The sequence below is a fragment of the Odocoileus virginianus genome, chromosome 26 (assembly GCF_023699985.2).
Source record: "Odocoileus virginianus isolate 20LAN1187 ecotype Illinois chromosome 26, Ovbor_1.2, whole genome shotgun sequence".
NCBI lineage: Eukaryota > Metazoa > Chordata > Mammalia > Artiodactyla > Cervidae > Odocoileus > Odocoileus virginianus.
The window spans coordinates 8,144,047-8,171,098 of record NC_069699.1 but is presented as its reverse complement, the minus strand read 5'-3'; the positions used below and the strand labels follow the sequence as shown (position 1 = coordinate 8,171,098).

The following is a 27,052-nucleotide window of genomic DNA, read 5'->3' as shown; positions in this document are numbered from 1 at the left end:
TCAGCTCTTGCTACAGCAAGTGCTACGTGTCCTTTCGCAAAAAGTGGAAAATTTACCATCCCTTGGCTTTCTCAAGTCATTGAGTTTATGGAGTTGGTAACATCCTGTTACTGACCAACAATCACAACCAGAGATTTCCATTGTTAAGTCATCAGTCAACAGCTGTGGTTTTCACTCACAGTAAATATTCTATCCTTCCAAACAAGTGATACATGCCAGGAATCATCTCAGATTTTTGACTGAGGTTGATTCTTTTCTCCCCATTATCCTTTTTGACTCCAGAGATAAAGCTGGAAGCAAAGGCACAGGCAGACAGGGAATGAGCATAGCACTTACTGAATATTTCACATGACCTAGGGGCTGAGCTATACACACATTACAGGTTTTTTTTTTTACTGCATTTCATCCTCACAACTTCTTCATCCTTATTTAAAGCTGAGAAAACCGGAGCTCAGAGACATTAAGTACTTATTCAAGATCATACAGACAGTAAGTAGAAAATCTGGAATTCGAACTCAAGTTTTGCCTGACCCCAAAGTGCATGACTGGTCTCCATAAAGAGCTTCCTAAAATCGTAGTTACTGAGAGACAGTGTAACACCTGCTTTGCCTGATTTTAGAACATACTCTTTCCACTACCTTCCTGGAGAGTTATTGTTGTTTAGTCACTAAGTCTTATCCGACTCTTTGGGACCCTATGGACTGTAGCCCGCCAGGCTCCTCTGTCCGTCGAATTGTCCAGGCAAGAATACTGTAGCAGGTTGCCATTTCCTTCTCCAGGGGATCTTCCCAACTCAGGGATTGAACCCATGTCTCCTGCATTGGCAGGCAGATTCTTTATCACTGAGCCATCTGGGAAGCCCCTTCTTGGAAAGAAGGGTCATTTGTCCTCTTCATGTAATGGCACAGGGCTGGATATACATCAGAGACTCAATGTTTATTTGTTTAAAGATGAAAAATTTAAGAAGTTGGCATTCTATATACCCAGTATGTTTTGCTACTCAAATCAGAAAAAGCTACAGGCAAATAGATATTCCAAGGATGTTTGGGCTTCCCTGATAGTTCAGTTGGTAAATAATCCACCTGCAATGCAGGAGACCCCCGTTCGATTCCTGGGTTGGCCAGGTCCGCTGGAGAAGGGATAGGCTACCTACTCCAGTATTCTTGGGCTTCCCTTGTGACTCAGTTGGTAAAGAATCCTCTGCAATGCGGGAGACTTGGGTTTGATCCCTGGTTGGGAAGATTCCCTGGAGAAGGGAAAAGGTACCCACTCCAGTATTTTGGCCTGGGGAATTCTATGGACTGTATATATAGTTCACAGGGTCGCAAAGAGTCAGATATGACTGAGAGAATTTCACTTTCAAAAATGTTTACTGCCTTTATTTCCCCATACTTCCCAGTATTTTCTATCTTTTTTCTGTGTAGCAAAAATCTATAAGTCTACATAGCAGTTAGATATCAGAGGTAAAATATTCAAATTGACAATTAAAAAAAAAAAACTACCCAAAACTGCACAGTGAAATAATCAGAATTTACTAAAAAATGTTTATTTCTATAGATTACTATGCCAAATCTAGGCATAGGAGGAAAATGTAAATACTTCACCTTTCTGAAAGTTCAGAAAGTTGAGATGAAAAAATTTCTGAAAATATATTAGGGTCTAATCAAAACAGCTCCTAGTTTGATCACTTGAATCACTTGATGGGTGATATCACCTTTGAATCAGATTTCATCTCTTATACTTCATCGTCAGTTTTATACCATTTCACATAATATGTATTTTATTCTTTTGGGAAGTGCTGTAACCATGTTCTAGTGAACAATATTTGTCCTGCATCCTGGCCCCTCAGTAAATGTCTGATAATTGAGTAATATTAAAATTAACAACATTTTTTGATTATTGAGTAAAAGAATGAATGAATGGCTTTGCAGGTTTAGCCAAAGAACATTCCTCAGAATACCTGTAAGGGAAATGCAGAATGGGAGGGTGAGGTAGAAAGAAGGGGATCCATCTACTTCTCCTGTACTATGCAGATGAACTGAGTTTCCTTTAAACTAAAAATGTGAGGGAAGTTGGTCCAGAGGTTAGGACTCCAAACTTTCACTGCCAAGGGCACTAAGATCCTGCAAACCGTGTGGCAGGGTGAATAAAAAAAAAACAACAACCTATATTAAAAATTGAGAGAAAATGGCAAATCTTCTGTTCAGACTCACATCTTGTGGAAAGTCTTGCTATTACCAGTGCTTTTATTCCATAAACACACTTATTTTATCTTTTGTTTCATTAAGGCCCAAATCAAGTCTGTTTGTCTGAACAGATCAATGCCAATTTCTCTGAATCCTCTGATGCCTCATAAAGAGGGTCCATTTTGCTGGTTTTATGACCACAGACTCTCAGTTATAGAACTTTTATTATTTATAATCTTTTAAGGACAAGTGAGCTTTTACTGTCTAAAAATTTGGCATTATTTTTCTGAGAAAGTAGCTATTTCTTTTCTGTGAGGCTAGAAATATGTTTTGGTTAAAATAAAAGCAAGATTTGACAGATCTAGAGTATTGTTTCATTTCTGGTTTAATCCCAGGGTAGCAAAAATACCTTTGGGGGCCCAAAGATTGCATCCGTCTAGTTTGGGAAGGCATTTGTGGAGATGACTATACTGAGGATAGAGAGAATTCTTGCATTTCCGCCTACAATGGCTGTGCCACCTTAAAGCTTTCCTTGTAACGTGTTTGGGATTTTGGGCTTATTGTCTCAAGTCTGCACAGATTTTCTGTAACTGCCTGGTAGAGCTGCCCCCACCTTTAATGTGAGGTCCTATGGTCCCCAAGGTCTTTCCATCAGCAGCTTTTTCAGGCCATGTTTTCTTAGGATGTTGGATCCTGACTGTCCCTGGTGGAGACACTTCAATCTGCTTTGGTCTCTCTCCTCCATGACATTCCTCTGGGCTCTGGTCACTGTTTGAAACTTCTTCATAGTTAAGACAACTCATATTTCTTCTGAGTCCCTCCTTAAGAGTAGCTGTACCTAGGCATATTTTCTTTTCTCTCTTATTTGCACCTACTGTGTCCTTAGTATCTGTATGTATGTGCACGGTGCTCAGTTGCTCAGTCGTGTCCGACTCTTTGTGACCCCATGGACTGCAGTCTGCCAGCCTCCTTTGGCCAAGGAATTTTCCAGGTGAGAATACTGGAGCAGGTTGCCATTGCTAGGTTGATCCTACTTCAGGTGATCTTCCTGACCCAAGGATCAAACCTGAGTCTCTCGAGTCTCCTGCATTGGCAGGCAGACTCTTTACCATGGTGCCACCTAAGAAACTTCCCTTTAATGTCCAATTTCCTCTGTGATATTTGCCTAGATTATAACAAACTGTGAAAGAAAGTGAAATCACTCAGTCGTGTCCGACTCTGTGACCCCATGGACTGTTGCCTGCCAGGCTCCTCCGTCCATGAGATTGTCCAGGCAAGAATACTGGAGTGGGTTGACATTTCCTTCTCCAGAGGATCTTCCCAACCCAGGGCTCGAACCCAGGTCTCCCGCATTGCAAGCAGACTCTTTACTGTCTGAGCTACCAGGGAATGTTATAACATTGTAACCTTTATTTAAAGAATAGCTCTTTTTTTCTTCCAGCTTTATCAGTCTATCTTTCCTTATTTTGTCACAAGATGAATGTCACAAGATGAACTTTTAAAATGTTTATTATTGCTTAATTTCTTGATTAATCTTACTGTTTCACACAGACTTATAATATCATTTAGAATCTATTAGTCTATAATAACTTCCTAAAAATATTTTTCTTATCCCTAAAAGATGGCATATTATTTCTAAAATAAGGAGTCTCATTTTTAAAAAAATTTTTGTGTTTTAAATAAAACTGACCATCTTTCTATGGGTGAGGTCTCCATTCGGGTATCTGAAATCTACAGACATTAGAACTAAGGCAAAAAACAAGTCCAAAGTCACGCTGCATATGTGCTATGGGCAGTTTCTTTGGACCCATGGACAAGCCACACACAAACTCTTTTTGTAGTCCTAAATTCATTCAGTTCAGTTCAGTTCAGTCGCTCAGTCTTGTCTGACTCTTTGTGACCCCATGAACCATAGTGTCTAGCAAATTGAAAGCACCAGAGTCAGCCTCATAATACTAAAATAATTTAATCCCACCTCCAACTCCCCTTTGAAACCAGGTGAAGCTGCAACTCTCTGGTTAAAGGACAAGCTGCAGCAGCAGCCATACCCTAAGACCCTGCCCTGGCCCACCTTCTTTGTCAAAGCTTCAGGGAAGCTGCAGGTATTTGCTTAAGACCTGAGTAGACTAAAAACCTTGTGCCCTGTCCCAGCTTCTCTTCCCAGGACATGCAATCATAAGCTGCAGTGACTAACCAAGGCCAACACTTGCTCAGGGTAACTTACAGCTTATATCTAGACTCTGTGAGATGAAATCCAGCCACATACAATCTGAGCTGTCACAAGTCATCAAGATCAGAAACCCACAAGCCCAACTCCACAAAAAGTCTTAAGGTCTACTGTTCCTTTGCTATTCCCAACTGATACTCCCTATTTTTTAAGATTCATAATCCATTGCTTAGATTCGGGGTTTGAGAGGAACCACATAAATGACTCATTAATAAACAGAAAGGATTCAAGTAGAGATCAAAATAACACAATTATTTTTTCTCAGCTGAGAAAACCAGTTCAGAATGTGGTTTATGTTAACATGTGCAAGCAGCTGAGCTTCCTAATATAAACCCAAGAATCAGAGATTTTGCCATAGTTACTGCCATCACTGGGCAACCCAAGGATTCCCCATATGCAAGTCTGTTATTTTATTTTATTTTTTGCAAGTCTGTTATTGACTCTGTGAAACTCTTCAGGGAGCTCTGAGTAGCCTGACTCCCAAGAGAGAAGCAGACATAGTTTAAGCTCAAGGAGGTTATAACCCATTGAATATGCAAATATTGCCTTACTTTGCATTTATCTGGTAACAAATGAGATTGAGCACCACTTACCACATAGCTAAGACTGGAGAGAGAATGCTTTGACCTTGGAGAGTCCGTTGGATTTATATCTGCCTATTCTTCTTCTAGGGGCCACAGACAAGATTCACAGGAACAAAGCAGCTCCATATTCTTTGAATACATAGACAACTGTAATTGATGGAAGTTTTAGAGTGGTGATATTTGAATAATTGAGCTTTCTGAGGCTTTTGAATTTCAAGGTTAAAATGAGTGGTGGCCTAATTCCAAAACCAGACAAAGATGCCACAAAAAAAGAAAACTACAGGCCAATATCACTGATGAACATAGATGCAAAAATCCTTAACAAAATTCTAGCAAACAGAATCCAACAACATATTAAAAAAAAAATCATACACCATGACCAAGTGGGCTTTATCCCAGGAATGCAAGGATTCTTTAATATCTGCAAATCAATCAATGTAATACACCACATTAACAAATTGAAGGATAAAAACCATATGATTATCTCAATAGATGCAGAGAAAGCCTTTGACAAAATTCAACACCCATTTATGAATAAAACTCTCCAGAAAGCAGGAATAGAAGGAACATACCTCAACATAATAAAAGCTATATATGATAAACCCACAGCAAGCATCACCCTCAATGGTGAAAAATTGAAAGCATTTCCCCTGAAATCAGGAACAAGACAAGGGTGCCCACTCTCACCACTACTACTCAACATAGTTTTGGAAGTTTTGGCCACAGCAATCAGAGCAGAAAAAGAAGTAAAAGGAATCCAGATAGGAAAAGAAGAAGTGAAACTCTCGCTGTTTGCAGATGACACGATCCTCTACATAGAAAACCCTAAAGACTCTACCAGAAAATTACTAGAGCTAATCAACGAATATAGTAAAGTTGCAGGATATAAAATTAACACACAGAAATCCCTTGCATTCCTATACACTAACAATGAGAAAACAGAAAGAGAAATTAAGGAAACAATACCATTCACCATTGCAACCAAAAGAATAAAATACTTAGGAATATATCTACCTAAAGAAACAAAAGACCTATACAAGGAAAACTATAAAACACTGATGAAAGAAATCAAAGAGGACACAAACAGATGGAGAAACATACCGTGTTCATGGATTGGAAGAATCAATATTGTCAAAATGGCTATACTACCCAAAGCAATCTATAGATTCAGTGCAATCCCTATCAAGCTACCAACGGTATTTTTCACAGAACTAGAACAAATAATTTCACAATTTGTATGGAAATACAAAAAACCTCGAATAGCCAAAGTAATCTTGAGAAAGAAGAATGGAACTGGAGGAATCAACCTGCCTGACTTCAGACTCTACTACAAAGCCACAGTCATCAAGACAGTATGGTACTGGCACAAAGACAGAAATATAGATCAATGGAACAGAACAGAAAGCCCAGAGATAAATCCATGAACCTATGCATACCTTATCTTCGACAAAGGAGGCAAGGATATACAATGGAAAAAAGACAACCTCTTTAACAAGTGGTGCTGGGAAAACTGGTCAACCACTTGTAAAAGAATGAAACTAGAACACTTTCTAACACCATACACAAAAATAAACTCAAAATGGATTAAAGATCTAAATGTAAGACCAGAAACTATAAAACTCCTAGAGGAGAACATAGGCAAAACACTCTCTGACATAAATCACAGCAGGATCCTCTATGACCCATGTCCCAGAATTTTGGAAATTAAAGCAAAAATAAACAAATGGGACCTAATGAAACTTAAAAGCTTTTGCACAACAAAAGGAAACTATAAGCAAGGTGAAAAGACAGCCCTCAGATTGGGAGAAAATAATAGCAAACGAAGCAACAGACAAAGGATTAATCTCAAAAATATACAAGCAACTCCTCCAGCTGAATTCCAGAAAAATAAATGACCCAATCAAAAAATGGGCCAAAGAACTAAACAGACATTTCTACAAGGAAGACATACAGATGGCTAACAAACACATGAAAAGATGCTCAACATCACTCATTATCAGAGAAATGCAAATCAAAACCACAATGAGGTACCATTACATGCCAGTCAGGATGGCTGCTATCCAAAAGTCTATAAGCAATAAATGCTGGAGACGGTGTGGAGAAAAGGGAACCCTCTTACACTGTTGGTGGAAATGCAAACTAGTACAGCCGCTATGGAGAACAGTGTGGAGATTTCTTTAAAAACTGGAAATAGAACTGCCATATGACCCAGCGATACCACTTCTGGGCATACACACTGAGGAAACCAGATCTGAAAGAGACATGTGCACCCCAATGTTCATCGCAGCACTGTTTATAATAGCCAGGACATGGAAGCAACCCAGATGCCCATCAGCAGACAAATGGATAAGGAAGCTGTGGTACATATACACCATGGAATATTACTCGGCCATTAAAAAGAATTCATTTGAATCAGTTGTAACGAGATGGATGAAACTGAAGCCCATTATACAGAGTGAAGTAAGCCAGAAAGATAAAGAACATTACAGCATACTAACACATATATATGGAATTTAGATAGATGGTAATGATAACCCTATATGCAAAACAGAAAAAGAGACAGAGATGTACAGAACAGACTTTTGGACTCTGTGGGAGAAGGCGAGGGTGGGATGTTTTGAGAGAACAGTATCGAAACATGTATATTATCTGTGGTGAAACAGATCACCAGCCCAGGTTGGATGCATGAGACAAGTGCTCGGGCCTGGTGCACTGGGAAGACCCAGAGGGATCGGGTAGAGAGGGAGGTGGGAGGGGGAATCGGGATGGGGAATACATGTACATCCATGGCTGATTCATGTCAATGTATGACAAAAGCCACTACAATACTGTAAAGTAATTAGCCTCCAACTAATAAAAATAAATGAGAAAAAAAAAGAAAAAGAAAAACACACACACACACACACACACACACACACAAATGAGTGGTGGCAAAATCTTATCTTTATAAAAATAAAGATATTTGCATGATATACAAGTAACTATTATATGCATTATGCCATCCTTTGCAATGACCTCTAAACTAGGACATGTTGTGCTTTGTTTTATAAAGAAGAGAAAATTTTCATAACACTAACTGATCTTTGGCCTAATGCCATAAAGCTAGTTAGGTAGAGGTGCAAAGACTTAAGAATCAATATATCTTGGCTGTAATCTCATTTCTATTTCCAGCAAGTCAACCTCTTTACCAGGTGGCGCTAGTGATAAAGACTCTGCTTGCCAATGCAGGAGACACAAAAGAGCTGGGTTCGATCCTTGTGTCCCAAAGATCCCCTGGGGTAGGAAATGGCAATCCACTCCAGTATTCTTGCCTGGAAAATTCCATGGGCAGAGGAGCCAGACAGGGTACAGTCCATGGGGTCATAAAGAGTTGGACACAACTTAAGAGACTTGCATGCATTCAGGTAAGCAACTGAGCATACACACAGCCAGCCTCTTTTTTTCCTAAGCAATGAAAAGACTGAAAAAGTATGTGCTTGCTAGTGGTATGTGGTCGTGGCAAGGAGAAGCAAATGCAAGAACGACCAAGAAATTCCTTCTCCATCTGAAAGAGTGCTCGCCTTTTAGATATGTAAAGAGCCGCTCACAGGAGGTTTCTGAAAGGTCGAGTGGGGGTGACTTATGGGGATGATGATCAGGACTCTTGCTCTGTCCCTCCTAAATTCAGCTAATAACACAGTTACCCAAGGTTACTGATTAAATGCATCCCATTGTTTACTAGGCAGGAGAACTACCTTGGTAAACAAGTGACCTTCAGTGAAGTCCAACATGCTGATTACTTCCACTTGACATAAGAAGAATAATATTACCTCAGCTGTTTAGAGACTAACTTAGTGATACTGTGCCAAGTATGAAGAATTCCTCAATTTGAGTTTAGCCAAAATAATGGTTTGTTAGGATATGAAACTTTAAATTTTACAGAAAGAAATTGATCTATTTACAGAGCTGCTGTCAGAGTGATTCAGGATGCCTGAAAGAGCCACATTAAGACTGCTCATAAATCAATAATCATCCTAAAGAAACTCAGAGAGAACAAAGACAATACAAAGTTTGTAAACTGTGGAGAATGAATGAAGCTTGTGATCAGAAAAGCTAACATATAAAGATTGGCTATTTCTTTTTTCAAACAGAGCTGGAGAACAAGCACGAAAACTTGCACATATAGCTTGTGAAGAAAAAGGAAAAAGAAATCAAGAATAAATTCCCAGCTCTTTCTCACAGCATTTTGGTCCAAAGCCACCTTCTCTACTCTAAGGCTATAGACACACACACCTCCTTACCACACTCTAATTAAAGTTTCACACTCTGACTCCTGGACAGTTTCACCCTCGTGTGGCTTTTCCTGTAATAGTGCCTCTGCTAGGAATGCTTTTCTTTGTAGTTATATGCTTTGCCTTGTATTTATAAAAACTTTACTCTTCCTTCATGGTCCAGGTCAAGCATCACCTTCTCCTTGAAGACTTCTCGGATTCTCCTCGTTCAGAGAAAGTCACTGTGCTGTATTTCTTCTCCAGTGTTCTAGCGACATCTCTGTTAGTGTATTCGCCACAATGGGTCATGCTGCATTCTCCCTCAGCTTTCTATGAAATCACAGATCACAGGGATGGAATCCATTTACAGTTACAGTAACTAACAATGGAAATGTTTGTTGGGTATAGATTGTATGTTACTAAGTCCAAACTCGTATTGCTTGCTGCACAACAGGCTAATAAACTGAGAGATGAGTTGTTGGGGCAAGGAATAGCGACTTGATTCAGAAAGCCAGCAGATCAAGAAGAAGGTGGACTAGTGTCCCAAAAAACTATCTTACCTGAGTTAGAGTTTATGTTATTTCTACCACTTTAGTGGTTTTTCTTAAGACAACTTACACTAATGTAATCAAACAGCTAAGCAATTCATTGATGTTTTTCCTACCACCTGATGATGTTCCTCTGGCCTGGAACATCCTTAAAACATTTCAACTCCTGCCTCGCATCTCCCTTCAAGATATTTTCACAGTACTTCCTGTCCTAGTCTTTGAGTCTAAAAGTCATTTATTTAGAGACATCTTTCCTGATGAGTCTCACTGATGTCAGTTCCTCACAGTTGTCTACTCTGTTATTTCTACCATCATATTTAAAACAAATGGTATCATCTTATCACTGTCTGTTACAACCACTGCACTGTAGACATCATGAAGGCAGAGGCCAAGTCTCTCTTAATCATGCAGTATCCCAATAGTTAGCACAGTATTAGACATATTATAGACAAGTGCTGATAATAGAAACTTAATATGAGCCATGTACATAATTTAAAATATTCTGGGAGCCATATTAAAAAAGTACAGGGAAATAGGTAAACTTATTTTAACAATGTATTTTATTTAGTCTATAATATATATTTAATATTATCATTTCAACATTAATCAATAGAAAAAGATTAGTGAGCTGTGCATTCCCTTTCTTTCTTACTGAGTCTTCAGAATCAGTGTTTATTTTACACTTAGAGCATACCTCTTTGTGGACGAGATGCTTTTCAAATGACCAATAGGCAGGACAATTGTAGATTGTCAATAAATATCTGTTGACTGCAAGGAAGCTACAATCTGCTGTGTGTGGATGGGTGGGTGGAGCCATGACTAGTTCCTTTCAGATCCCTTTTATCCTGTCTGTGCACACATCCCAACTTCTCAATGCTTAGCTGTCAACAGTTATACTTTCATCCTTCAGAGGACAGAGGACTGCTCCGGCACACTGGGGTCTCCTTACTGGTACAGATAGCTGGAAGTGTCCAGGAGTTTTATATGTTCCCAACTCCCAGACAACAGGAGACCCATCAGTTCAGTTCAGTTGTTCAGTCATGTCCAACTCTTTGCAACCCGATGAATCGCAGCATGCCAGGCCTCCCTGTCCATCACAAACTCCCGGAGTTTACTCAAACTCATGTCCATTGAGTTGGTGATGCCATCCAGCCATCTCATCCTCTGTCGTCCCCTTCTCCTCCTGTCCCCAATCCCTCCCAGCATCAGGGTCTTTTCCAATGAGTCAACTCTTCACATGAGGTGGCCAAAGTATTGGAGTTTCAGCTTCAGCATCAGTCCTTCTAGTGAACAGCCAGGACTGATCTCCTTTAGGATGGACCGGTTGGATCTCCTTGCAGTCCAAGGGACTCTCAAGAGTCTTCTCCAACACCACAGCTCAAAAGCATCAATTTTTCGGCGCCCAGCTTTCTTCACAATCCAACTCTCACATCTATACATGACCAATGGAAAAACCATAGCCTTGACTAGATGCATAGAGTCAACCAAAGACTAGTGTGGAAGGACAAACTCCAAGTTCTTTTGTCCCCATGCAAGGCACTCTGAGGTGTGATTTACACTCCAAAACTCCCTGTTGGATCAGGCTGAGACTTGGTGTTGGCCTGAGATTTTCTGTTTCTTGGATTATCTCTTTCCCTGTCTTAATTCTCCTACTGACTTGCTGAGTTCTCCTCGAACCTCTTTCTAAATAAAGCATTAGCTCCTAAATCCTTGGTTCAGGGTCGGCTTCTGGGAAACTCAACGTGCTCAAATTGTACAGTGTTCCTAATGCACAGCTGTGGGTGTTTCAATGGCTTAAGCAAGAGCACAGGGGGACTCTCCGTGCATCAGGAGTAATTATAGTGTACACTGTGTCTTCTTGTCCCAGATACAACACACTCCCGATAAAGATTCAATTATACGAAATAAATCACGTGAAAAGTATATGTTCTGCTCCCTCACTCTCCTCCATAGTAACTGCTAATTTGTTCCATGTATCCTTGAATAAATTTCTTGTGTAAATGTAATATGCTTGTGTAAACATATTATTATATTTATAAAATATACCTTCCATATAGTGAGGTCAGAAATTTTCTTCTGCACATTGCTTGTTTCCCTCAAGATTTTCATAAAATATCTTTCATATTTTTATTGTTGTTCAGTCACTAAGTTGTGTCCAACTCTTGCCATCATCCCATGGACTGCAGCATACCGGGATCCCCTGTCCACTATCTCCTGGAATTTGCTCAAACTAATGTCCATTGAGTCAGTGATGCCATCCAACCATCTCATCCTCTGTCGTCCCCTTCTCGTCTTGCCCTCAATCTTTCCCAACATCAGGGTTTTTCCAAGGAGTCAGCTCTGCATCAGGTGGCCAAAGTTCTGGAGCTTCAGCATCAGTCCTTCCAAAGAATATTCAGGGTTGATTTCCTTTAGGATTCACTGGCTTGATCTCCATTCAGTCCAAGGGACTCTTATGAGTTTTATCCAGCACAACAATTTGAAAACATCAATTCTTCAGCATTCAACCTTCTTTATGGTTCAACTCTCACATCTACACATGACTACTGGAAAAACCATAGCTTTGTATGGATCTTTGTCAACAAAGTGATGTCTCTGCTTTTTAGTACACTGTCTAGGTTTGTCATAGCTTTTCTTCCAAGGAGCAAGTGTCTTTTAGTTTCATGGCCACAGTCACTGTCTGCAGTGATTTTGGAGCCCCCCACCAAAAAAAATCTGTCACTGCTTTCACTTTTTCCCCTTCTATTTGCTATGAAGTAAGATGCCATGAGCTTAGCTTTTTGAATGTTGAATTTTAAGCCAGCTTTCCCCATCGCCTCTTTCACCCTCATCAAGAGGCTCTTAAGTTTTCCTTTACTTTCTATCATTAGAGTGGTATCATCTGCATATCTGAGGTTGTTGATATTTCTCCTGGCAATCTTGATTCCAGCTTGTGATTCATCCATCACATTCTGATTCTAGTGATTCATTCACAAGATGCACTCCACATAGAAGTTAAACAAGCAGGGGAGTGACAATATACAGCTTTGTTATACTCCTTTCCAAATTTGAGACCAGTCAGTTGTTCCATGTCCAGTTCTCACTGTTGGTTCTTGATTTGCATACAGGTTTCTCAGGAGACAGGTAAGGTTGTCTGGTATTCCCATCTATTTAAGACTTTTCCACAGTGTGTTGTAATCCACACAGTCAAAGCCTTTAGCATAGTCAATGAAGCAGAAGTAGATGTTTTCCTGGAATCCCTGCTTTCTCTATGATCCAGCGGATGTTGGCAATTTAATCGCTGGATCCTCTGCCTTTTCTAAACCCAGCCTGTACATCTGGAAGTTCTCAGTTCACATACTGCTAGGGCCTAACTTGAAGGATTTTTAGCATAACCTTACTAGCACGTGAAATGAGCACAATTGTAGGTAGTTTGAACATTCTTTGGCATTGCCCTTCTTCAGGACTGCAATGAAAACTGATGTTTTCCAGTCCTGTAGCCACTGCTGAGTTTTCCAAATTTGCTGGCATACTGAGTACAGCATTTCAGTAGCATCATCTTTTAGGATTTGAAATAGCTCAACTGGAATTCCATCACCTCCACTAGCTTTATTTGTAGTGAAGCTTCCTAAGGTCCACTTGACTTTACATTCCAGGATGTCCAGCTTTAGCTGAGTGGCCACACCATCATGGTTATCTGGGTCATTAAGACCATTTTTATACAGTTCTTCTGTGTATTCTGATTCTTGCCACTTGCTCTTAAATCTCTTCTGCTTCTGTTAGGTCCTTGCCATTTCTGTTCTTTGTAATACCTATCCTTGCATGAAATGTTCCCTTGATATCTCCAGTTTTCTTAAAGAGATCTCTAGTCTTTCCCATTCTGTTGTTTTTCTCTATTCCTTTGTATTGTTCATTTAAGAAGATCTTTTTCTCTCTCCCTGCTATTCTTTGGAACTCTATATTCAGTTTGGTATATCTTTCCCTTTCTCCCTTGACTTTCAACTTCTCTTCTTTCCTCAGTTATTTGCAAAGTCTCCTTAGACAATCACTTTCCCTTCTTGCACTTCTTTTTCTTTAGGCTGGTTTTGGTCAGTACCTCCTAAATAATGTTACAGACTTCAGTCCATAGTTCTTCAGACACTGTCCACTAGATCTAATCCTTTAAATCGATTCATCACCTCTACTGTATAAACATAAGGAATTTGATTTAGATCATACCTGAATGGCTTAGTGGTTTCCCCTACTTTCTTCAATTTAAGCCTAAATTTTGCAATAAGGAGCTCATGATCTGAACCACAGTCAGCTCCTGGTCTTGTTTTGGCTGACTGTATAGAGCTTCTCCATCATCAGCTGCAAGGAATATAATCAATTTTATTTTGGTGTTGATCATTTGGTGATTTTCATGTGTAGAGTTGTCTCTTGTGTTGTTGGAAAAGGGTGTTTAGTTAGTGTTAGTCTTGGCCCTCCTTCATTTTGTACTCTAAGACCAAACCTGCCTGTTACTCCAGGTATCTCTTGACTTACTTCTTTTGTATTCCAATCCCCTATGATGAAAAGGACATCTTTTTTTGGTGTCAATTCTAGAAGTCTTGTTGGTCTTCACAGAACTGGTCAACTTCAGCTTCTTTGGCATATTTTTATTAGCGGCTGTTTAACTTTATAAATGTATTTCCATTTACCACTTTTATTCTTTGCCTAATTTAACTTAATCTGCCTGCAATGCAGGAGACCCAGGTTAAATTCCTGGGTCAGGAAGATCCCCTGGAGAAGGAAATGGCAACCCACTCCAGTATTCTTGCTTGGAGAAGCCCATGGACAGAGGAGCCTGGCAGGTTACAGTCCACAGGATTGCAAGAGGTAGACACAACTTAGCAAGTAAACCACCACCATCAATTTAACTCTTAGTTGCTTCTACTCCCTGATATAAACTCTGTATCTTTAGGTCTCTGACATGGGTCTCTATTTATGTGCCATTCTTGTCAGCTGATTTCAACCAAAAATATTCAAATGAAAAGTAACTGCATAGTCTGAGCCCAAACATATATTACTTGATACTGAAGCCGAGCTTCTGAATCTGAGCTCCAGTGCACTCCTGACCTTAAATGCATATGTGCTATTGTATGTATGTACGTATTTCTGGGAAGAAGGATCAGCACTTTTAGCTAGAATGTGAAAGATATCCATGGTATTCAAGTGCTAGGCTTAACTGTACAAATATACACTGTGTGATGTACTTTATATAAATCTCTTGCAGTTTCATCTTCCTGTCTCTTCTCATTAGATTTAATTAATTAGCAGCTCCTAGATTAGAGTACAGATTCTTCAGAGGCTGGGATCCAGCCTCACCCACGTTTGTATCCCCCCAGCTGCCTCGTTCAGTACTACAGTGAATGTAGTCGCTAATAGTTTCTTGAGAAATGGCTATGTTTTCCTTTTTATTTATGAATTCTCAGTGGGACACATTTATTTTTCTTCTGTTTCTGTCTTTTACCCTGCTTTGCTTTGATTTTGGGGGATTTAAGGACAGAAGTTCCTTTTCTATAGAGATGGCACATAAATCACTTTGGACCATGTGTACAAACTTGAAGGCACTGGGCAAGAGGCAGACAAGAAGCAACCACCCACTCCTGTGTCCTCATTAGGGCCTGGTTTCAGCTGCCGCCAGCTCCAGCATTTGCGCCTCCACTCAGGTCAAGGATGCTAGTGCAGATTTGGTTTTCCCTATCTCTTTGATTATTGATAATCTTGTTTAGAAACACAAAGTAACTTAGAAATTTTTTAAAACAGTGAGTGGCTAAGCCATGCACTGTGCCCACCAAATCCATATGTTGAATCCTATGCATTAGGATTTAAATATATGGATTCTGTGGGGACATACACATTGGGGCTTGATTATTTAATCACTTCCATTCTTCTCATTCCTTCCCTAGTCTATAATATTTTGAGCGCAGCACCTATGTTTTACTTAATACATATTTTTTAGACCACCACTATGAAAATGGTTCACTGCTTGACACTAGAAATAAGAGACCAATGAGGCAGTGCCAGCCTCCAAGGGATTCAGGTTAGGGATTCAGGTTAGCATTGGAAACTCTTATCTCTTGCAATCAATTGCTCCCACCAGCTCTAGCAGTGGGGTGTGGAGACACAGAAGATGATTAATCTTCCTTTTGTTTGGGCAAGATTTAGAGAGAGGTGACACTTGGATAAATAGACATTCAATCCAGAGGGAGGTTCTGCTTAGCTGAATGTTACACAGCTTTGAGAAGCTTTTCCTCTTTGCCTTGTCACTGCCTCCCTGGATGGCCTTGATCAAGTCTTGCTTTTTGCATCCTTTCTTATCTAGCTTCTAATGGGAGGTAACTATTTCTTTTCTGAGTCCTCCATCTCAAGATTCCACTGCCATACAGCACAATATTTATGAAAAATAAAATGCTACAATTCTTTGAGAATCAAGTCCACTGGCAGGACAATGTACTCTTCTCATTTTTTCCTCCCTGAATGTCTTGGGAATTTAAAAGGGAGGAATAATAAAATCCAGGTATCTTATTATAAATATGTGGCAGTAAAATGACAGCTAGTAAATCAGTGTTCTAAAAACAATTTCAAACAGCAGAGTCTATAGCATACCTCCAATACTAATAATGTTTGGTGAAAAGCTCAGCATCCCAAATGGGGAAGAGCTTGCTGACTGCATGGAGATAAGTGTGGCCTCACAAGGCTGGTGGCATCTCTGGTTAAAAAAGAGCCCAGGCTATGTATTACAAGCTGCTCTTGTATCATCATCAGGGCTCACCAAACCTCTGCAGTAAGTGGAAATCACCTTGTGCGTGTTAAGTTACTACAGTTGTGTCCAACTCTTTGTGACCCTATGGTCTGTAGCCCACCAGGCTCCTCTGTCCATTGGGTTCTCTAGGCAAGAATACTGGACTGGGTTGCCATGCCCTCCTCCAGGGGATCTTCCCGACCCAAGGACTGAACCCATAAGTCTCTTACGTATCCTGCCTTGGCAGGCCAGTTCTTTGTCACTAGTGCCACCTAGGAAGCCTGGAAAATGCCTTGATTTATAACTAAACCTTCTACTTGGGAAGGTCCATGCCAGAGGATTCTAGACTTGTCCTACTCCATGCCAAGAAGGTAGCAGGGTGACAGTCCAAGTACAGAGGAAGTGAGTGCCTTAGGTTGGATTCCCTGGAAGTAGAACCCAAGGAAGGATTCACGAGTGATTCATTAAGTGTGAGTGATTCATTAAGGAAGTGGCTCTAGAGGAAACCAGTAAGGTAGTGGGAAGCAAGGAGGGAAGAAAACCCAGCAAAGTCTTACAGGGTAGTTCTCAGCCTGGTCCCACAGAAGAGTTCTGGATTGTAAGCCATACCATGGGGGAGTTATACCACAATAATATTTCAATGAATGGGAGACTAGGTTGACCAAGCAGGCTGTCCAGGAATATAGGGAATGTATATTGGTATACATATCCCTTTGTGGTATGGGTGAGTGAGTCTACAAAGGCCTGAGGACAGTCCTCTTTGAAATGGGCATTAGTACTGGAAATAAAAGGGCACTGAAGGGAGATATGTGTACAAAAATGATGAAAGGAATCCAAATAGAGCAACCTGATTGTGTACTAAAACAGCAGTACCCAAAAAAGGGTGACAGAAACATCTTACTAATAAGCAGCATAAGGAAGTAGAGGTCATAGATGCTATGACCATGAAGTGTGCCCATGCTGCCCATGAAGTGTGGCCATGTTGGAGCAGGAAGGTGGTGCTACCCGCTGGGTTCCAGACAGGGCCCAGTCCAGAATGGGACTGCTGAGAACACAGGTTAAAGTGTCCCATCTAGGGCACTGTGAGTGCCTGCCAGGATGTCAAAGCCAGGATACAGTGTCCAGATCTAGGAAAGCAGCCCTTGAGGTGAGGCTGAGTCACCAGAAGATGGAACTGGGCTTCTGAGGTTTCAGGTCAGGCCTGTCCCTGAACCTGATCAGAGCTGATCTTTGCAGTCCTGACAGCAAAGATGAGAGGGGCAGATGGGATACTTGCTATTTACAGGTAGTAACAGGCCTAGGTTAGAAAAAAGGCAAGATTCTCAAGCAAAGAATGTGGTAGAACTAGATGTTACTTCCATTCTTATATGCAGCAAAGGTCTTCAAGGTTCAGATTTTTGTATTCATTGTTTCAAGTTCATTTTCACTACCATCTTTTCATTTCCTTTTTATTTCATATATACTTCTAATATGTTATTTTTCTGTTATAAATATCCTTGTAAGTGATTTTAGTATAATATACAGACAAGGGTAAGTCTATCTTAACTTTAGGAAATGCATTCAACACATGATTGAATATTTCTACATGTAAAAATTTCCCTGCCAAAGACATAGAAATTATTCCTACATAGTCATTCCCTTTAAGGAGAGCCTGCATGAGTACCTTTGTAGTTCTAGCTAAAACAGTACTGCCAGATGAAATGTGAGATACAAATATTTCTTGGGATGTACTTACACTAAAAGTTAATCATTAGTTATCATGTATTTTCCTCTGCTAAATCTGACTAGCCGCCCTGAGAAGACTCGTCAGTGAGCATTTCCTCTCCAGGAAGAAGGGCTCATCAGAGCTCACCAGGCAGTGGAGAGAGGCATCACTGAGACTGGAGAAGCTTAGTCAAGGGAACTCAGAGGGAAGAAAACGCTGCCAGTTACCACCTGTGGGTCCCTGAGCCAGGAACTAAGCTCTCTGAGCTATTTTTCATTTGTCTAACAGGGACAAAACAACCTACTTTCCAAAGTGATCGTTAGGCAGCAGATGTTCAGGGAGAAGCAATCTCAGACCTCTAACAAAGAGACAATGAGTATGCATTCTTCATTGAAAATGCCATTTCCACAAAGGAGAAGAGGGTAAAGCATTAGACAGAATTTTCAAGCTTCCACGGGTTGCAATTCAGTCAAAATTATCATTTTGTGAAGCGTGGTTGAGTTTGTTCTCCACCTCACAGGTGACAAACAGCAGAGCTCTGGCAGGTGAGCAAGGGCTGCACCGTCCACAAGTAATATGATTCATGATGACAAAGGTATATTTTGGATTTGTGAGAGGCAGTAAACAGCCAGATCCCCTTAAAACTAGAATAATTTGTTCCTATAGTTCTTACTTATTTCAAACTCTGCCTTGCTGCCTCAGGAGCTCTGATTTCTAGGTTCTCCTATCTTTGATTGGTCTTTGGCAATGAGTACCATACAACTGTCCCATTTGAATCAGGATCTAGAAGCTCTTTTTCCACTGCAGCATCTCTATACCCGCCTGTCACATGGACCACATGGTTTTACATATCCAGTCCCCTCTGCCTGATGTACTTACCTTTGACAGAGCAACAGTTAATCAGCATATTTATTCCTTACTAATGTACAAATAGAGCCTTAATTTATTATGTAAATTACAGAATACTATTTTTATGATATAAAATGCAAAAGTCACACCCACTCACTGTAGCAGAGTAGGTGAACATCCTCTCAGTAAGGTTCTTGTTTTCCTAGTTCAACCAACAATGCACCCTCCTGACAGCTACCAAGGAAACACACATTCCTAAGCCTCATATAGCCCTTTGTGCACATTGAGAGAAGTCACTCATTGAGACGGTTTTCCCCTGAGAAGTAGAATCGATAATGACAAGGACTGCCAGATAGATTTTACTTCCTCTGGCACCCCAGAGGGAAGATATTCCCGTTCCAATGATGAATAAAATAGAATATGGAGTAGCTGTGACTGTATTCACTGATTTATTGTTAAGAACTTAGTAAATATCAGGTAAGACTGCAAGAGAATAAAGAGGGATGGACTGACAGATTGGCGGCTAACAAAGGCCACAGAAGCCTACTAAAAGAGCTTACAGTGACCAAAGCTGGAACAATTTAAGGAAAACAAAATAAATGAAGTAGTATTGGAATAAAACCCAAGGTATAAAATAAATATCTGTGATCCGTACCTATATAAATAAGTGATTGAACTAAATGAGAAAGAAGATACATCTCCTGTGCCATAAAATTCCAAATATACATGTAGATGCTCTGTCCTCCGGGAGGGAATATAAATTCCCACATCCAAGTGTGTACACTAAGACTTTCTTCCAAAAAGTAGAGTGTGGAAAGTGGAAGAAGATTAATTTTACAGTGGAGAAATCTGACAAAACTGCAGCAGCCAGATGATCAAGGCTAATACCGAGAATGGTAAGTATGTACCCTCGATAGATGGGACAAGAAAGACACTTTACCTCAATGATCTTCCCCCGAAAACTCTACAGCCCCAGTCCAATTATGAGAAAAACATCAGCTAAATCCCTCAGGAAGGCCATTCTACAAGATACCTGTCCTATATTCCTCAAAACTGTCAAGGTCATCGAAAACAAGAAAAGTCCAAGAAACTGTCACAGGCAAGAGGAGTCTAAAAAGATGTGACAAATACATGTGATATGATAGGGTTCTGGAATAGAAACAGAACCTTATAAAATAAGGAAATATGCACACATTATAGACTTTAGTTAAAAATACTATATCAACAATGGTTCATTAATTGTGAAAACTGTTCCCTACTAATTGAAAATGTTAACAATAGGGAAAACTAGATGGGTTATACAGGAACTATTCATACTATTTTCACAAGTTTTCTGTAAACATAAATTATTTTAACATAAAATTGTTTAAAAAATATAAGCCAGTAATTAAAAACCTTCTATAACATAAAAAAATCAAAGGAATTGATAATTCAGGAAGTGGCGCTGTGTAACTGCTTATCTGTATGGAGAAAAAGCAGATGAAACAAGAAACCTACCAAAACCCACACACTAAAGGAAAAGCTGATGAAATAGAGGCCTATATGTGGAAAACTTGCAGCTATAAAAACTTTTTAAAAGACTCTTTATGACACATGATCCTATCAAATTGTGGTCCCTTGACCCCCAGGATCAACATCCTCAGAGAATTTGTTAGAAATGCAAACTTCTGGACCCCATCCAAAGAAACTCCAGAGGCAGTACCCACCTATTCTTATTTTAAAAGCCTTCCAGATGGTTGTTACACACATTACGTGTGAGGACCAGTGGGAGAGATAACACTTCCTAAACAACATAGGGAAAACAAGCCAGAAGATGAAAGGTTGATAAAATGCCCATACTAATAGTTAAAACATGAAATATTTAAGAAATCATCATCTTAGGAAAGAATAAGTGACCACAGATTAGCATATAAAATGTTCAGCTTAGAAAAATATAGAGTATTGGTTTTCAACTGGGGATGATTTTGTCCTCTGAGGAATCCTGTAAATGTCTGATGACATTAGGTCATCAAAACCGCAGGAGGGCAGTCATTTGGCCCACAGAGGGCAGGAATGCTGCTAAACATCCTACATTGCACAGACAGCCCACATGACAAAGAAGTACCTGGCTCAAAATGCAAATAGTGCTGAGTTTAAGAAACTCAAATGATTAACACATGTATAAAAAGAGGCTCAAACAAACTTGTTGTTCCATCGCTAAGTGATGTCTGATTCTTCGTGACCCCATGAACTGTAGCACATCAAACTTCCCTATCCTTTACTATCTCCCAGGGTTTGCGCAAACTCATGTCCATTGAGTTGTTGATACCATACAACCATCTCATCCTCTGTTGCCCTCTTTTCCTATGGCCCTCAATCTTTCCCAGCATCAGGGTCTTTTCCAATGAGTCTTTGCATCATGTGGCCAAAGTTTTGGAGCTTCAGCTTCAGCATTAGTCCTTCCAATGAATGTTCAGAGTTGATTTCCTTTAGGATTGACTGGTTTGATCTCCTTGCAGTCCATGGGACTCTCAAGAGTCTTCTCCAGCACCATAGTTTGAAAGCATCAATTCTTCGGTGCTCAACTTTCTTTATTGTCCAATTCTCACATCTGTACATGACTACCGAGAAAACCATAGCTTTGACTATACGGACCTTTGCTGGAAACTAGTAGGTAGGCAGATGCAGATCATCACAACCCTCATTTTAGCAAAAACAAAACAAACAAACAAACAAAAAACACCAAGTCTTACAACATTACATGTGATATTTACCTATTGCTGTTGTAACAAATCATCAAAAACTTAGTGGTTTCAAAAAACAGTGTCTTATTTTACTGTTTGGGAGGTCAGTTGCCCAAGACCCATCTCACTAGGGGAAAGTGAGGGTATTGGCATGGCTGGTTCCTTCTGAAGTCTCCAGAGGAGAATCTATTTTGCTTTATCCAGCTTCTAGGTGTGGCCTTGGCTAGTAGCTTTTTCCTCCATCTTCAAAGTAAGCAGTGTACAATCTTCAAGTCTCTGACCCCTCTGACCTCTTCCATCCTCACATCTCTCTCTCTGACTCCTGAGTCCTCATTCTAAGGACTCCTGTGATGACACGGGGCCCACATGGATTAATGCAGGAGTATCTCCCCATCTCAAAACTACATCAAAAGTACCTTTTGCAGTTATAAGGTGATGTTCCAGGAACTTGGCATGGACATATGTGGAGGTCCATTATTCAGCCTACTAACTGTATCATGTAATGAGGAGGCTGTGGGGGAAATTATACTTTTATTTTGGAAATGTAAATTGGCACCGCTACTCCAATGGGCAGTTGGGTGTATTTAGTGATGCTGAAGAACATCTTTCAACTTATCAACAATCTTTCTCAGTGGCTACATCTAAAGAACTCTCACACATGAGCACACAAATAAATGTGCCCAGAAGACAAATAGGAGAATATTAATTTTAACAGGGATTACAATAGTACAAAAATAAGTACTCCAGTTGTCTCTCAGTTGTAAGGTTAATTCAAACTGAAATTATAAATGAATTAGATGCTTTGTATCAAAATCAATCTCTCCATTTAAAGTTGAGGGGGACAAAGGAAGCTATAATATGATGAATGTATTAGAATATAATATATGTAAACTGTTAACCCTATTGGTTTACAGATACATAGTAGAGATACAAAAACATGCTTGAGCATGGAGGGAAGGATGGGGAAGGGATAAGAGAGAAGTGTGGCTGCATATATTTAACTGTTTATTTAGATATTTATTTAAGAATTTTTAAAAAATTAGAAGAGAAATCTGAACACAATACAGCAAAATGTTAATGTCTTTTTAATTTCAGTAGTGACTATTGTAGTTACATGTAGTAGTGACATACATGTATGATAATATTTCAAAACAGATGTTTTAATTCACAGACATCCTGGACCCAACAGAATTATTTTTCCTTAGGTCATATCTTCTAGAGAGTTCTGATTATTAAGGCATCGCCACTGTTTTTGTTTTTACATTTTTGTCCTGATAATCTACTTATTGTGAATTTTATTCAAGAGAATCATTTCCTTACAGCCTCATCATACTGAAAATAAGACATAATCTAATTTCTGCTATAAGATGGCTTGTTTCTAAGCCTAGTTTATTTGGTTTGCTTTTTTCTACTGACTATTCCCATAGTCATTAGGAAGACTGTGCTCCAGGTTTCACTTTTTGTGATTTCACGTAAATCACTCCTTTGGCCTGGGATTTAATATCTTCATTGATAAAATGATGTTACTAGACTAAGAACATCTTTAAGGGCCTTCAAGTTTTAAATTTTGAGTCCTCTTCATTTTCTCTGACTTTTTAATCTGTAGAGCATTCGTGCTATGTTGTTATCCTCTAGTATTATCTGCTGGGCTTGAAAGAATTGCTTTGGAAAATATTGACCTCTTAATTGGCTTTTAAAGGACCACTGAAATAAATAGAGACTCTTACAGACTTGCAAAGGAGTGACAGAACTAACCTGACACCAGAGTTCTATTGATGGGGTGCTTGAAGATCTAATGTCCTAGTCTTCTTTCCAACTCTTCAGTATTTAAATGTTAAAAGTTATGTTTATGGCTTGTTCTCCTGGGCTATTAATCAGAATATTGGAACAGCTGGTATCGTAGCAACATGGCACATGTGACCTCTTTCCATCCTTTCTTGTGTGACCATATGACCTGTGGTCATACTCTGTATAATATAAATTAACTCTTTCTCAGCTTGGGCCATTAAATCCTGGGGGCCCCAGGGCACACTGTAGCTCACAAAGGTTCCATCTTTCTTAGGAACATGCACAGATTGCAGGTAAGCAAGGTGAAAAGGCGGAGGAACCAGAGATCAAAAGGCCAACATCTGTTGGATCATCAAAAAAGCAAGAGAGTTCCAGAAAAACATCTATTTCTGCTTTATCGACCACGCCAAGGCCTTTGACTGTGTGGATCACAACAAACTGTGGAAAATTCTTAAAGAGATGGGAATACCAGACCACTTGACCTGCCTCCTAAGAAATCTGTTTGCAAGTCATGAAGCAACAGTTAGAACTGGGCATGGAACAACAGACTGGTTCCAACTTGGGAAAGGAGTACGTCAAGGCTGTATATTGTCACCCTGCTTATTTAACTTAAATGCAGAGTACATCATCGGAGAAGGCAATGGCACCCCACTCCAGTACTCTTGCCTGGAAAATCCCATGGACGGAGGAGCCTGGTAGGCTGCAGTCCATGGGGTCGCTAAGAGTCGGACACAGCTGAGCAACTTCACTTTCACTTTCATGCACTGGAGAAGGAAATGGCAACCCACTCCAGTGTTCTTGCCTAGAGAATCCCAGGGACAGTGGAGCCTGGTGGGCTGCCGTCTATGGGGTCGCACAGAGTCGGACACGACTGAAGCGACTTAGCAGCACAGCAGCAGCAGCAGAGTACATCATGGGAAACGCTGGGCTGGAAGAAGCACAAGCTGGAATCAAGATTGCTGGGAGAAATATCAATTACTTCAGATATGCAGATGATACCACACTTATGGCAGAAAGCAAAGAAGAACTAAAGAGACTCTTGATGAAAGTGAAAGATGAGAGTGAAAAAGTTGGCTTAAAACTCAACATTCAGAAAACTAAGATTATAGCATCTGGTCCCATCACTTCGTGGCAAATAGATGGGGGAATAATGGAAACAGTGACAGACTATTTTAGGGGGCTCCAAAATCACTGTGGATGGTGACTACAGCCATGAAATTAAAAGATGCTTGCTCCTTGGAAGAAAAGTTATGACCAACATAAACAGCATATTAAAAAGCAGAGACATTACTTTGCCAACAAAGGTCCATCTGGTTAAAGCTATGGTTTTTCCAGGAGTCATGTATGGATGTGAGAGTTGGAGTATAAGGAAAGCTGAGCACTGAAGAATTGATGCTTTTGAACTGTGGAGTTGGAGAAGACTCTTGAGAGTCCCTTGGACAGCAAAGAGATTCAACCAGTCCATCCTAAAGGAAATCAGTCCTGAATATTCATTGGAAGGACTGATGCTGAAGCTGAAGCTCCAATACTTTGGCCACCTGATGCAAAGAGTCAACTCTTTGGAAAAGACCCTGATGCTGGGAAAGATTGAAGGCAGAAAAAGAACGGGACGACAGTGGATGAGATGGTTGGATGGCAACACTGACTCAATGAACATGAGTTTGAGTAAACTCTGGGAGTTGGTGATGGACAGGGAGGCCTGGCATGCTGCAGTCTATGGGGTCGCAAAGAGTCGGACATGACTGAGCTACTAAACTGAACCGAACTGAAGCAAGGTGGTGGCTTTAAAGAATAAGAACATCCTGCCAAAGACAGAGATCAGAAGTCTCAATCATATTCTCAAAGAGTTTACATGCTAATTTTATATTACACTCAAAATAACTTTTTGTTGTTGTTCAGTCACTAAGTCTAGTCCAACACTTTGCAACCCCATGGACTGCAGCACATCAGGCTTCCCTGTCCCTCGCTGTCTCCTGGAGTTTAGTCAAATTTATGTCCATTGAGTCAGTGATGCCATAGAATCATCTCAGCCTCTGTCACTCTCATCTTCTCCTGCCCTCAATCTTTCCCAGCCTCAGGGTCTTTTCCAATGAGTTGGCTCTTTGCATCAGGTGGCCAAAGTATTGGAGCTTGAACATCAGTCCTTCCAATGAATATTCACAGTTGACTGGTTTGATCTAATTTTATATAGTTATAATTATTATGCTCATTTTATGATGAGAAAACTTAGACTTATGATGAGAGACTGATTTAAACTCTTTTTTTTTTAGATATTTGAAATACAACTTTATTCTGATTCTAAATGAAAAGGAATGGGAATGACAGTAACAAACAAGATCCCACCTCTCAATATTGTCATGTGACTATAGCAGTCTTATACTTGAAACTCAAGAAGGAAAGAACTTTGCTCCAAAACACCTAAATATGCAGGTCCAAAAAATGAAGGTATTTTTTTTTTTAACTGCCACATTCACTCCAAAGCCCATCCATCTCCTTCAGCATCCAAAGATTAAGCACATGTTCTGCTTAGCTATATAATAAAGTGGCAAACACGCTGCACCACTGACATCACAGGACAGTTGCCTATAAAACTAGACTTCTAACGCTGGGCCCCAGCTTCACTTTCTCACAGGTCACCATCTTCATCCGGGAGAGCGGTTGTCTGAGCAACCTCTAAATCGTGCTCGTACTGGGCTGCCAAGGCTGGGTCCATGACCACCTCTGGTGGGGTAAGAGCAGGCATGGCGACAAACTCCAAGTTAGGGTCTCCAATCAATTTTCTAGCAAGCCAGAGGAAGGGCTTTTCAAAATGTAGTTACTTTTGGCAGAAATGTCATAGTACTGAAGATTCTTCTTTCGGTGGAAGACAATTGATTTTGCCCTAACCTTTCTGTCCTTAATATCCACTTTGTTGCCACACAATACAATTGGGATGTTCTCACATACTCGTACCAGATCTCTATGCCAGTTAGGCACATTCTTGTAAGTAACTCCTGATGTTACATCAAACATTATAATGCACACTAAGCTTGTATATCATAGCCATCTCTCAGTCCACCAAACTTCTCCTGACCAGCTGTGTCCCATACATTGAACTTAATAGGTCCTCTGTTGGTATGGAACTCAAGAGGATGGACCTCCACACCTAAGGTAGCTACATACTTCTTCTCAAATTCACCAGTCAGATGACGCTTCACGAATGTAGTTTTCCCATTACCACCATCACCAACCAAAACAAGTTTGAACTGAACTTGGGGTTCTCCTTGGGCAGCCATAGTGATGTTACTTCCAGAACCGTCTCTGTACCCGTCTGACTGAGGGCTGGAAAGATGGCAGAAGCGCAATTCAAAAAAATCTGTTTTAAACTCTAAATTCACATTTTCTTCTATTCCATTGCAATACCTCTCCTACCAGTAAATATGAAACATAATAGCAAGCAAAATCTTG

The 27,052-nt window shown here is 40.1% G+C and overlaps 2 protein-coding genes across 5 annotated transcripts in view; both read right to left on the bottom strand.

The window, feature by feature from the left end:
• The window catches only part of STAC (SH3 and cysteine rich domain), a 354,063-nt gene that overhangs the window by 197,066 nt on the left and 129,945 nt on the right, over nucleotides 1–27,052 (bottom strand). The gene's annotated exons all lie outside the window — the stretch shown is intronic.
• Nucleotides 26,093–26,880, bottom strand: LOC110129453 (GTP-binding nuclear protein Ran). Its single transcript, XM_020880847.2, is given in 3 exon segments — nucleotides 26,093–26,416; nucleotides 26,419–26,625; nucleotides 26,628–26,880. Coding segments are annotated over 3 exon segments (645 nt in total). The 3' UTR covers nucleotides 26,093–26,231.